The 14,422-nt window shown below is 38.9% G+C and overlaps 1 protein-coding gene across 5 annotated transcripts in view; it reads left to right on the forward strand.

Annotated features, from left to right (window-relative positions):
* The first annotated feature begins 4,566 nt into the window (after window positions 1-4,566).
* Window positions 4,567-14,422, forward strand: part of p4ha2 (procollagen-proline, 2-oxoglutarate 4-dioxygenase (proline 4-hydroxylase), alpha polypeptide 2) — a 38,035-nt gene continuing 28,179 nt past the window's right edge. For 2 of the 5 annotated variants that reach the window (XR_013647535.1, XM_004084205.5), the window contains exons 1-3: window positions 4,612-4,782; window positions 12,413-12,509; window positions 13,313-13,409. Coding sequence is in view for 4 of the 5 variants with exons in the window: in XM_004084205.5 (XP_004084253.1) it covers window positions 12,434-12,509; window positions 13,313-13,409 (173 nt within the window). In the remaining variant the exon portion in view is untranslated. Of the gene's footprint in view, window positions 4,783-12,228; window positions 12,336-12,412; window positions 12,510-13,312; window positions 13,410-14,422 lie in introns of those variants that run through there. The other 3 variants (XM_020699620.3, XM_011492379.4, XM_020699619.3) reach the window with 3 other exon arrangements.

Raw genomic sequence — 14,422 nt, forward strand, 5'->3', positions numbered from 1 at the left:
TTCACTGAGCTCCTGAGATATCAAACCGGGTTCCACAGACTCGTCTAAGTCCCTTCTAAATGGAGTAGAACTTTGCTGGGACTTTTACAGTCTTGTTTACCATTTATATCATGTTTACACAGGATGCTGCATACACACAGTACTTTCTGAGTTCATGCATGTCCTTTAAACATTGTCTTTACCAAAAGTGTTACCACATGTAGACTGTGGAAAACAAGAATTAACCTGCCAACCTTCAAACTAGCAAACAGACACTCAACCGCATCAGAGATGGCCACACGTGGTTGTGAGGTTTTGTGGCTTGGGTGCAACTCTCACCCAGATGAGGAACTGTTGACCTGGGTGAATTTAAATGGATTGGGGATCATGAGCTCATTGTGGTATGTTCTGGTTATTTCTAAGAGGTGTGCAAGACCGCCCATCTGAGACTAAAACAAATGTTAGGGGTTCTTGCCAACCAGCATTTGACATTGAGGTGATGTGTACTACACCTTGTCCCTCCTGTTCTCATCATGATAAGAAACTTGTGTAGCTCCGCAGGACTACCTTAGATGTGACACTTAGACACATCTAAGTGTCTGTTAAAAAAATGTTGATTTAATAAAACACACAGAGAAATCCAGGTTCAACAATTATGGAAATTCTCTGTTGCCGTTGCTTTCCTGTACAAATGACATTGAACCCCAAGAATGTCTCATCGGGATGAAGAAGTAACTAAAACCTTGAACTTTTTCTATCTGCAGGTTGATCACCTTTGTACACTAAGGCTCCAGACAGATGTTACTCCCAAGAAGTATATAAGACAACACGCATCTGCTTCATCGTTCCTGCATGTGTGTCTAAATCAAATCACCCAAACAAGAGTTCTTTCTCCCCTGTGACCTCTAAGAGCAAAACTCCCCACCCGGAACAAGGTGCACAGGATAAATTTAACTTTAAGAAGCACTTAAAACATCTGGAAGGCTTTAACTTTGACTAAATTCATAGGTGGAAGTATATCTGTGGTTTTGCTGTGGTAATTTTGTCATCATGTGTCACTCCAAAACTGGGCTGATCTGTCTCCAGATGAAACAAGAAAACACACTTTGATCGTCAGTCACCAATGAGTAACTCTAAGAAGTGGAACACCAAAAGGGTAACTTGATCTTGAGACCTCTGACGGTCATATCTGACGTGTTTCTTTGTATCAGGATTTATGACATTCTTTTCTCTTCAAGTAGAAAACAGCTTCTACTCAGGGGTTAAAGTTCCTGTTGGACTGTTATTTTGAAACAATTACATCACTGAGTAGCAACCACAATGTTTGTGTGTTTAGCTGGAGTGTGGAAGCGCTGTGCAAGCAGATATATAATGAGATTCAAAAGAATGACTTATTTTATTTTGAAATGTAGAGTTTATGTCACACAGGAAACGTGTATATGATTGAAACAAAATGTTTTACATTCACTGTTTTTGGGTCACTTCTGCTCAGTTTGATTCGAATGTGATTGTCTTAAAAATAAACATCTAAAAGGAGTCCTAAATCCAGAACGTCAGAAGAAAAAAATCAACAGAAGTCTGACGTTTACTTTTTCAGCATCTTCTGAAGATTTTCTTGGAACTTTCGAGTAAATATTAACTTCCGAGTTAAGAATCAGCCTTCATTCAGCACTTTTGTTGGTTCTATTTTGATGAAACGTGTGATTCTAATATTGATTTCTATGACCTGACCCCTTGAAGGATGTATCTGAGAGACAAACATGGTTGGCTAAGATGATCAAACTTGTGTCAAACATTATTAGTTGAAGAGGATATTCCAAAAGTATTTGGATTTTCTTGACATGAGTGACATCTAGTGGACTCCAGCTGATTGTGCAGTTCAAACACCATAGCATAGGGTCTGTTACACAAGTGCATCACTTATAAAACTTAGCAACACAATAAACCCTTAACACAACACATATGCTTTTGTATATGTCACCTCAAGTCATTTTTCATTTATTGAATATTTGTACAACATTTGTATGATATTCAACAACTGTATATTTCTCACATGAAAATAAAAATAAAAAACTTGAATATTACATAAAAAACCAACCTGAGTTATTTACGTTTTAGTAACGTTTATCTTTAAATTAGAACTAATTGCTTCTCCTTTTTGGTAAGTTATCCATGAAGTGTGATTGGCCACATTTTGGGAAATGGAAGACGGGGTTAATAAGGTCACCAATAGGCGGGTCAAGACAAAAACACTTCAAGACAATCCTAAAGCATCTGAGAAGGGGCTCTAGTCTAAAAACCTTCTGGATATTCCCCAGATGACTGTGGTGACCCACAGTTAAAATAAACTCCAAATGTCGACCACAAAATACTGCTGATGTTGATGCCAGCTTGTCAATATTTACTTTTTGTAGTGTCATTTTCTGTTTACAGATGAAGGGGAATTAGGCATACAGAGCAAGGACACAGTCTCTGCTCGGTCTGAATATTTTAAACGTCATAACTTATATGCCATGCCACACGATACACCTTTATTGTACAGAAAAATCTGGCTTAACGATTAATGAGCAATATGACCAATTCTCAGGTTCTTAGAAAACTTTCTGCTTGGTCCACTAAGAGGGAAAGGGTTGGAAGAACTAAGTCTGGAGTAAACTTTCAGTAATGCTGCTTGGGATCAAAGCTGTCTGCAGAACATTGAAGGAATATGGGGAAAGGAATTTTTGAATGAAAAATGAAAAGAAATAATGTTGATGTCTTTGCAAATTCCTCATACAAAACCGCATTTCCTTTCTGCAATTACAAATGACTCATTATTAAAGAAGTGCAGCTGGAACGCGGTTTGTTTCATTGACAGTTGTACAAACTGGCAACACCTAAAAATGAAGAATCTGAAATACATTTCCAGATTCATGGAAGGCAGGTTAAATAAAAAGGTAGTCAAAACAGCATTCATAAAATTTAATGCACAAGTTCAAATGCATCATTAAAATCCCCGTTGTTCTTTGATTAACCGCCAAATTAATGAAAATATAACACTCAAAACGGATCAAATCAATGTCCTGAAAATTTGTGAAATAAATTTCTTGTAGTTGTAATGTGTGATAAACTATAATAGAAATCATATGTTATTAAATTAAAAAGTAAGAGTATCACAACATTTTATACAAAGTAAAGGATTTGTTTAACATTAACTCCTTGTGTATGTCATCCCTTGCTCTATCCTATGACCCCACCCTTACATTGACGTGTTCTCGCTACCATGACAAAGGTGGATAAAGGTGAAGAGGATTTCATGTGATCCATGGACACCAGTGAAGATCACAAATCATTGAAGAAAAAAGGTCTTGTGGGGTCTAGATGACCCACAATGTTAAAGTGCCCAGGATAGCACAAGGGTTTCACAGCTCTTTTATTCTTTCTTATTTTAATTATTGTATGGAAGTATGGAGAAAAACGATAAAGAACACACCAATAATTTGTTTGCAAAATCTCGTCTGCTTTAATTCTTGGACTTGGTTGATTTAAAAAGTGTGTTGTTCATGTCAAAAGCCAAATTAAAAACGTTGCCAGACAATATTCAGTCTTTATTTAAACCAAAGAAAGATCATTTCAAAGTTCCTTTTGCACGGACAAATCGAAGCAGACCCATATTTCAATTCAAGACATTAGATTATGGAACTCACTATATATCATTTAAACAATGCAGAAATCCCATTCAATTAAGAACATGTTAAAGGACAAAACATTACATAGATACTACAATGTTGAAAGGTAATTAGAAGGAATGGAAGTCACCTTGATTAGGATCAGGAAGGGGGTGTGATTATCAGTAAGAATTAGTTGAATTACTTTGTTCTCTTCTCTTCTTCCTTTTTTGGAAAGCTTGTTTATTTCTTTAAAAAAAAACAGCATTTCCATCCAAAATTATGGTGTAGGCCCACTATATCCAAACTACCCATTTTAACAAACCCAGTCTCATCCTTCACCTTGAACATACTGATTTTACTGATGTAGACATTTTTATCTATAGTTTATCCTTTCATCTGTTGGTTCGTCATGATCTCAATGACAAAAAATTACAGAAGAATCAAAGAAACTTCAAGCAACTCTCTTTTTTCCTCGTCCCAACATGTCTTTCATCCCAACATAAAACGAGTTCTGGAAGCTCATGTTCAAAATGTGAACGTGACAATGTGCATGGATGATAGTACCGTAAATACTAGAAAAGAGGACAACAACCGACGCAGAAAACACACGCCTGATCCCAAATAACAGTTTATTGAAGCTGTATTTTGCAGGAGAAAAAATATATATATACAAGATTCAGTCGTATAAAATGGGATTAATTTAAAAAAAAAAAAACACCAACAGTTGATGCTTGTCAGCCATATATTTCCTCTTTAATCCCTTCATGAATGTCAAAGCGCTGCAATTTGTTCTCAAGATTATCAAATTTGTGACTACAGTTACAACTAAAGGCATTTTAAATAATGTATTTATGAAAATGCAAATGACCGACTCAAATCGGCTTAACAGTGTAAAGAGTATAAATCCCTCTTTAAATTAAAACAAGTCCAGCTGACACTATGAATTACAAGGCGCACGCGAATGCAACACAACTGGTCTGGCGAAGAATGTGTTGTGCGCATGTCTCCCAAGCTTTAAGGTAAGCCCTGGAGTAGGTTTGGACGTGGCAACATTTACAGACCTTCTACACTATTCCTCACACTCGCGTGCCAAGTGGATTCCCGTCTTCTCACGTAAACATAGCCGTCTTCTAGAAAGTCCACTCGAATTAAGGTAAGCGGCCATTATGATTGAATAAATTGATCCAGAGCTCCTATGGCTATGCGTCTCAGCTACATCATGATGTTGGAGCCGGTGTGTACTTCGCGAACATGTTGGGATGGTTGTCAAAAAATCAGCGCAACGTGCCGCTGTTTATTTTGGGGAGTCTAAGGCAAAGCGGGTTGTTGTTGGGGCCACATAACGGTCAAATAACGTCTATTCCTGTCGGTCTGTGTTTATTGTCGTTAGTTACACGGTTACACCACTGGTTTGCCATGTTCCGCAGCGGACAACAAGAAAGTTTTGAAAGTTTGCGCGAACTCTCTGACACACACAGCGTGTTTAGGGGGGCTGCGTTGTTTACTCTAATCCTGAATAATTAGTGAACACCTTTTCCAACTTCGGCACCCAGAATGTAAAAATGTACACGCTGGACTTAAAAAAGAATACAACTGGAAGGAACTGAATAAATGCTGGGAATTTCTAGAAGCAACTGTCCTGGAGTGACGTCACAGGGGGGGTGGGGGGGTGGGGGGTGGGGGGTGTCTGCAGACCAGCTGGAGATGAGGAGCAGCAAGGCCATGAATCTGTTCAAAGCTGAGCAGCAAGCCAACCATACATCTACCTCCATTATGCTAATCATTTAACAATTAAATACACGATTTTTATAAAGCTGAGGATGAAAAAAGATTTTCAAAGGAAGGCCTGTTGAATGGTTCCTTCTTTAAAAAATGGGTAATGATGTCCCTAAAAGCTTCAATAAATAACAGAAGGCGTTTCATGTAAGTGATGCCCTGTAGTAAATGGTAATAGCCGTCTGTAGCAGTTTCACTGTGAAGGTTAATGCTTTGGGTCCTTGTGTGGTGAGCGACCCGCCCTGTCCGATCAGTGAAACACAGATTGTGGTTTTGGCTGCAAATCTCACTTTAAAGACCCCCTTTTGTTTTGGGTGTGCTTGACACATCATTTTTCTAATGATGGAGGACATATATCAAGAAAATTAGACTTAAAACTGCATTTCTGAGTATTTCTTTATTGAAATTGCTGTGAAACAGATAAAGTGATGCAGTTTGAGAAGGTTTGTACCAGTCGGCTGAGGTAGTGAGGATGATGGGAAGGGAGGGTGGGCTTACCATGCGCAAACAGTCCCGCCCACAATTCATTGTTGATGAATGAACTACTGCCGCTCTGCATAACCTGCCCTTAAAAATGACACAGGCTTTTGGATTTTTGGCTAACAGCAACATCATTCTAATTAGGAGAGCACTGGGAATGCTTTTACAAAACGTTCAATGATGATTGGAGTGAGACTTTAAAGTAAAGCTTCTATGCTTCTTTTTCATTCTCATCAATTAACCGGAAGATTTTTCTTGTTTTATCATTGAGCTATTGCAAGTATACATTTAAGTCTTAAATTGATTATATTTAACCCTTAGTATTTCAGTGTTTTTTTTATCCTTTTTTTCCTCTTAAATCTTCTAATAATTTACCTTTAAAAATGTTTGTGGCAATGCTTGAATTTTCCTTTTTTTGCACTAAAAACAACAACTTCTTTATTTTAAAGATATTTTTGTGATTATTTTACACAATAATTACACTAAAAACCTGAAACTGTACTGTAACTGTATGTAAACTATTTAATTCGTAGTAGTAAGTTTTATAAATTTTATACTATAAAAATCATAAAAACTGTAACAATTTTTATGTTATATAATAAAGATGACAAGTGGGAAGTCAAAATAAAAATGCATGTCCAAGAAAAGCAAAGACAAGGAAAAAAAACAGGCAAACCTTTCATAAACTATCATAATATTCCAAGGATTTATTCCAAAGATTTCTCCTAATTGTGTCGCATAACTCCTGTTGTGTTTGGTTTTCACCAAAAACTTCTTTGAAACCTCCACACAGATTTTTGAATGAAAACTAGACTGATTACAAGTCAAAGTCCCTCTGACATCATTTTTAAAAGGCGTTGTGATTGGCTCACGCACTGATGTGTTCAGGGACCAGAAAGGTTTTAAAGAATCCAGGGCTTTTCTCTGCGAGTCTTCAGGCTTTAACCCTTGTGCTATCTTAGATGACCCCCCCTTACATGGACGTGTTCTCCCTACCATGACAAAGGTGGAAAGATTTCATGTAATCCATGGACACCAGTGAATATCACAAATCATTGAAGAAAAAAGGTTCAGAGCACTGTCTAGTGGATCTAGATCAGTGTTTTTCAACCAGTGTGCCGCGGCACACTAGTGTGCCGTGGGAGATGGTCAAGTGTGCCGTGGGAAATTGCCCTCATTAATCATTAACTGATCTAAAAACATTTTCCATCTCCAGGAAATCAGCTCTTTGTTCATCCAAACAGGCCCTGATAAAACACTGAGTAGTGAGGAATATAAAAGATCTTAAAATTACTTTTTTTGTGTTTATTTGATTCTATTAAAGACATTTTGATAAGAATGACGGTATTTACCTGCAGCTATAGCGGTTTGCGGGAAAGTCCCGCCCCTTTACCTGTCTCCGCCAATCATTGTTGAAGGCTTAATCACATGTCAGCAGTCTGACCAATCAGAAGTGGTTAAAGTCTTCACTTCCTTGTTCTTAATTCTGCTCATAAAGTCTCTCAGTTCCAACAAAAATACCAGCTAAAGCTCGTCTTTAGCAGTGCAGCTTTCCACAGAGTCCGGTGTCAGACCGTGTCAGACCGTGAACAAAACAATGAAGCTCACAGACGCGAGTCTTTCTGCCCTTTTTCGGCAGTTTTCACACTACATCTCCCATGATGCATTGGCTTAAAGGGCCAGTGTCCCAGCGCACAATGAGTGCGCGTGAAATGTCTAGAAACCTCAACGGACAAACAAACAGTTTCTAATTTAACTTTTGTTTCATCTCTTAGAAAAACAGCCGCAACTTCCTGCTTTTTTGGCCACAATTATCACAAAATGCACGTGAGATTGCGGGGGGGGGGGGGGGGGCTGTCGATCAATAGAGACCATGAATTTCTGCTTATTTATTTATTTTTTTTGGATGCTGGTGTGCCGCGGGATTTTTGTCAAGGTTAAAGTGTGCCGTGGCTCAAAAAAGGTTGAAAAACACTGATCTAGATGACCCCACTCCCAATGTCAAAGTGCCTGGGATAGCACAACGGTACATGTGCAGAGCATGTTTCTGCTTTACCCTCCACACATGTGAAATGATTGCATGACGGCTGTTTGTGCAGAGAAAGGACTTTTTCAGTCCAGCTTGGTGATTACCATCCGTACCTTTACCGTCAACATTTGTTCTGAGTCTCTTACGCATCATATTGAGGGAGTTTCTGATAAATAGCTATGTACACTGTTAAAAAGACTCCTTCATTCTCCAATGACAGAGATCTACATCCCAAATGCCGATTGCTTTCTACTGGCTAATAAAACGTGGTATTTTCTGCCTGCATGTTTTAGATAAATAAAGTCAACTTTCAAATCGTCGGTGAGATAAATTATTCCATAAAAGTTACAAACCTGTCACCCAAAGTTGATGCAGGGCAGATGTTGCTTTCACGGGTCTTTGGGTTTGTTGCAGATGCTTTAAGGGTTACAACCATGAGAGGAAACATTCGTTCCTCAGGAACTCTTGGAGCCAGGCGGCTTCACTTGAATGAGTCTTACTTATCTGCTTTATGGATCTGCTCCACAACAGCAGGGCTAAAATCTGATGAAAGCCAGGAATACAGACAGTTCCTTACGTAATCCACTGTATAAAATATTGGATCTGAAATGCTGTTCAACTTTCTCTGTATTTCTAGGGATTTAGCATGTTTTATGCTGTATAATAAGGTCATGTGCACACTATTGATCAAGAGTTTTAAGTGCAGTTGTCTGTCTGCTCTAATGTTCCCAAATCCCAAGCATAGAAGGTTTAGGTTGGGAATAGAAAAAGGATTTTGGTCCAGGAATGTAACTAGATGTCCAAACCTGCATCAACAAGCTCAACTCTGTTTGAACAGAGCTGCCAAACTGACCTATGGCAAACACTTCAGGAGTTTTTTAACTGTAGGATATCTGTGTCACATCATAACCAAACTATAAACAGTCAAAGAATAATACATACCGTAAATTCCGGACTACAAAGCGCACCCGATTACAAGCCGCACCCACACATTTTCACGTGTTTAATTAATTTTATACATACACAAGCCGCGTCAGAGTACAAGCCGCGCATGTGTTAGGCGATATTGTCATCCTGACCGATCACGTCCTGAATCCCAGATTGAGTGCAATTCATTAGCACATTGTGGGTGGTGCCAGCTTTGCCTCTGGCTCACGTATTTGAGTGTATCGACATCTGTCAAACAGCATGGACCTATATTCTGTTCACAAGTTCCTCAGTTATTGTGTTTATATTTCATTTTTTTTTTTACTTATTGACAATCTAGGTATCATACATAAAATTACAAACAGTAACCATATAATCAACATTACATCCCTCAGTTATGATGAGGAAATTTACATCCGCGATTCCCCATTTCCCATGAGTCTTAGGGGCTAAAGGCCGGGCCAACGCCCGGCTGGCCATACTGCTGTACGTGTTTAAGAATGAGCAAGTATCAGCAGTGCATGGAAGGGTGAACGGGTACAGCTCTCCTTCCGCTTGTGTCGCGGCAGCGTTATGGGAGTAACAGGACTGGTTAAAAAACACACCGGTAAAATACAGCAGCGGCGACTGAAAAGCGCGCGCCTCAGCGCGATACGCGCGCCTCAGTGCGGCGCGTGCGTCAGAAGCCTCTGCGCTCTGCGGACGCCTCTGCGCTCCGCTCCCGCCCCGCGCGCTCCTTGTCTCCCCTTCCTATCTACTCCGACACCTCTGGCCAGGGCGGCTTCAAGGAGGAGCACTTCGTCCCCGTTGCGCCGGTGAACAAAGCAAATCGTGTTTCTGCAGAGCAATCGGACTTAATACTGTACGTTTTGTGTATGAGGGGTGGATGCGTTGTTATGTGTGGGAGCCATCAGACTGCCATCGGCCCCGCAGCTCAATCAGCAGGAGAAGATGTCTCCAGCTCACACGGAGGCTGTGAGTTTTTTAAAGCAAAATTCCGCTTTTACGGTTTCTTTAGAAACCGTAAATGGAGTGTAAATTCACTCCATGCGCTGTTCTCTCCGTCACGCAGCAAACCGGCTTTTCCAAACCCGTTGGTGACGGTGGACTTTTTTACGCTGCTTTTAACGATTGCTTTTAACTTGAAAGCTGCATCATATTGTAGCGGCGATCTGGTGCACGTTGGGTCTAATGGCACCAAAGGATTCTGGGATGCGGCCGGGCATGCGTGTTTCATTTTGTTGAACCATGACTGAAGTGTCTAAGACCTGAAGTCAAGTCCATGCTGTTTGGCTGCTTAGAGGTGTGTTGAATATAAATGCCTTGTGCTTGGTGTTAGATAAAGAATTCAAACTATTCACTGAGTTCGAAAGTACGTACATGGCTGCCGCTGATTAAATCCATAAATTAGCCGCGTCACTGAATAAGCCGCAGGGCTGTAAGCGCAGGAAAAAAGTAGCGGCTTGTAGTCCGGAAATTACGGTACTTAGTTTGAAAGCAATTCAGTTTCTGTTTTTTTTTTTTAATCAGTAAAAAATACATTCCTTTACATACTTTGAAAATAAAATGTGTTGGGTTTTCTGTTAATATTGTTTTGTTAACACAGAGGCCTGATCAGCGGATCCTATTGAAGCACATATAAATCTAAAAACTCGATCGGAAAATTCATTCATTCATTCATTCATTTTCTATTCCGTTTTTTCCCCTTTTGGGGTCACGGGGCTGCTGGAGCCTATCCCGGCCACTTGTGGGCGAAGGCAGGGGACAACCTGGACAGGTCGCCAGTCTGTCCCAGGGTAGAATGTCCACAAACACACACCCATTCACTCTCACACTCTCACCTAGGGACAATTTAGAGTGACCAATTAACCTGTGAAGCATGTTTTTGGACGGTGGGAGGAAGCCGGAGATCCTGGAGAGAACACACGCATACACGGGGAGAACATGCAAACTCAACACAGAAAGGTCCCCGTTGATACTGTGAGGCAAGAGCGCTAACCACTGCTGTATATTTCATTTCTGCACATAACACCGTCCTCAAGCAAAATCCACTAAGTTTGATTCTGTTTTTATCATACTTGCTAATGGAATTATGTGTATTTAAGTGGAAAAAATAGTGTTCTGTTTAACCGTGCCAATAAAGTTAAGTCTTGTATTAAATCTGTTGATATAGTTGGAAAGCACAGACTTTTGCATTCCCACCCATTGTGATACATTCCAGTGTAATAACTATAATTGTGTAGTTGTTAAAACCTAAAACAAGGCCAAAGTGACAACAGTTTTAGATTATGACCCTCCTAAACTGTTGTTTTGCTTCATTTCACAGACCTTCAACAGTTCTGCACACTTTCTTTTTTAGAACATTTGATACAAAGGTAACCTCTAAAGTGATGTGTATGAAATAAATAAAAGTCATTATGTATTCTATATATTAGGTAATTATATTAGTTAGCTTCCACTTTGGTGTATCAACACATATTTATTCTATTCTATTTATACATTTTTAGCCGATCATAAAAAATGCAATTGTATTAAATGAAACTAAATGTTTCACTATACACATATGATAGAAGTTACATATTTCTTCCTTGGTGAGGCGCATTTTTTCAGAAATTTAAACCCCAAATCCTCTAATGTCTCAGATTTTAGTGATCAAAACTGTCATTTTTTTTGTAAGAAACTATCTGCTACAGCTCAGAGTTTGACAAAATATACAGTAACATTGGAAGTATCAAAGTGTTCAAATTCTAATTTTTTAATAAGCTAAATGAGATTACCTCAAAAAAAAAAAAAGTTCCATGGAAAGTGTCATCAAACATTTTTTACCTCACCTTTCACTGGTCCTGTGTAAAGCACATGTTTCACTGTTTATGGTTGTGTTTGTGCACATGTGACACTCAGGCTGCAGTATACAGTAAACAAAACCAGATAAGGAAAAATGAAACGTGTCACACACAAAAAAATGTTACACAACTCCAGCTCCTAGCATGTGGCTCTTTCTGACAAAGCTATCACAATAAACTGAGGAGCGCTTTGGACTTCTGTTTGTCTTTCTTTGCTTTTGATCGCCGTGTTTTCCTTTAATGTTCATTTTTGAACCCTAAAATTGAGGGAAAAGATGGAAAGTGTTGTGTTGGGTCGAGGTCACATTTGATCGGATGAAAGGACTCAATTTTATAACAAAAACAGTTTAATCAGATTCATGGAGAAAATCTAGAGTACAAAGAATCAGCCTCTGACTTCTTTACTGTAATTCAACTACCAGAAAAAGTAAGAAATGACCTTCCTCTCCATGTGTGTAGAGAAAAATGGAATGAATTGTTTTCTGCTGTGTCCTTCATTCCTAAACGGAACCGAACGCAGCGACCACAAATGACTCATTGACAGGAAACGTGCTGGACGTGGTCGTGGTGTAATAGACCGTCAGCAGGTTCAGTGTGGAAACACAGGGTCACGGCAGGACGATCACACTCCAGCTTTGCTTTTATTCTTCAGTCAGTAATTTAAAAAAACTCCTTTGCTGAGATGCTGGAAACCTCCTTCACTCAGTTGTGTTTTTTTTCCACTGCAGGCTGCAGAAGAAGGCAGGACGATGAAGTTCCTGGTTTTTATTTCCTGGGTCCTGGTCAGCTGCCTGAGGACACACGCAGAGGTTTTCACCTCCATAGGTAAGGTTTGGTTTCATTTAGCTTCCAGAAGTGCTTTAATTTTGAAAGTTTATTTAAACTAGAGCTAAAAAACTGTGTAACCATTTCATATTTTCAAACATTTCTCGATGAAATGTGTTCAAATTGACAGTTTTGTAACGTTATGTTTTCAAAAGGCAGTTCAGTTTTTATTTCTAATCGGCTCTCTGATTGTTAATTTTGTCTCGTAGCTGAAATTATTTTATGTACAAATGTTAACTTTGTTAGACTGATTCTAGAGATTTCTATTTTTTGAACAATACAATCAAATCAAATGTTTAATAACAGTTAATAGCAGATGATTAGAAAAATGATTGATAATGTTTTGTCTGTTGATCATAACTGCAAAAAGACTAAAGTCTATTTTGGAGTTACAATACTCGATGTTCTATTTTTAAAGATGCAGACTGATCTATTTATTTACATGAGCATCACAGCAATGACTCGTTGCTTCCTGGTTTTTAGGTAAATTCCTGCCATTTTCATCCTCTGCCCTTTCATTTTTCTCGTATTTGCAAATATTCTGTCATTAACTGTCGAGGCTGAGCACCACCCTGAACTGTTTACAAAGCACACTTGACTCCAACCGACACTCAAACGTCTCTTCAGTCTGCTTTCTAATTGTGTGCTGTCAGGACTTCTTCCCCACAGAAACCAGAGAAAAGCGTGGCAATCATGATCGAGTCTGAATCAAGTCAAACCCAGACACAAAATAAGAGAAGTGTCTGGAGAAATGAAAGCTGCTCGCGTCCCATGAGTTGATCTGCATGTCTGGGTGTTTACAGGCCAAATGACAGACCTGCTGTACACAGAGAAGGAGCTGGTTCAGTCTCTCAGGGACTACATCAAAGCAGAGGAGTCCAAGCTCGCCGCAGTCAAAAGGTACAGTCTGAACCCTGCCTCTGCTAGAGCCAACGGTATCTGCACACACTGATGTGTGTCACTGTTTTCTACTTTTACCAGTGGCCAAAAATCTTTTTTTGACTTGCCGGCCAAATCATTACATGATTTTACCAAGAAAAACCCTAGATATTATTTTATAAAATGATTTTTTTTAATTAACTCCTTTTATTAATTTCTAATTAGTCTGAAGTCTTCTTTTGGTGTTTTTCCATCATCAATAAAGTGTTGCATTTTCTATCACAAATGAGTTGTTTCTATTGTTGTCTTTAGCACAGCAGCACAACACTGTGGTTAAAGATAAAGTAAATACAATTTCTTCACCCCCTCCTGAGGAAAGTCAGTCACCTGTAGTCTGAACCCGTCATGAAAAGGATTTTCTAGAAATGGTTTTTAGGAAATGAAATTGCATAAAACTAATTCATAAATGGTATGAACACATTCTCAGTGTCATCTGATTGTAAACTCGAAATAAAACATGCTGAATCAGCAATGACAGATGTACAGAAAATGCCCTCTTTTCCTAATTCTGCCTCCAGGTGATTCATTTCTGTATGACATAATAGCAAAAACATTATAATGTTTCAGATTCTTGTCATTATATCATTGATAAAGATGCCAGAATCTGTAGTGGTAGTGTGACTTTGCGTGATCATGATGGGGACTTTTTTCTGCTCTGTAATTTTACAAAGACACTGCTAATAAAGTTTCATACTCAGTGGATTCATGTCTGTTATTATATTATAAAATACCACGTTTTACTGAATTTCCTATTATTAATTCATTGTGTTGTATTTATTCACCACACCTTAAAGTTTGGTCTGTGAAACTATTGTCTGACATTAAACTGGTCTGTGGTCGCATACTGGCAACACACGGAAGAACTCATTAGCATAGCATTATAGCACCATAGCATTATAGCACCATAGCATTATAGCACTATAGCATTATAGCATTATAGCATTATAGCACCATAGCATTATAGCACCATAGCA

This window comes from Oryzias latipes, chromosome 14 (genome assembly GCF_053564925.1).
Source record: "Oryzias latipes strain Hd-rR chromosome 14, Olatipes_Hd-rR_3.1".
Classification (NCBI taxonomy): domain Eukaryota; kingdom Metazoa; phylum Chordata; class Actinopteri; order Beloniformes; family Adrianichthyidae; genus Oryzias; species Oryzias latipes.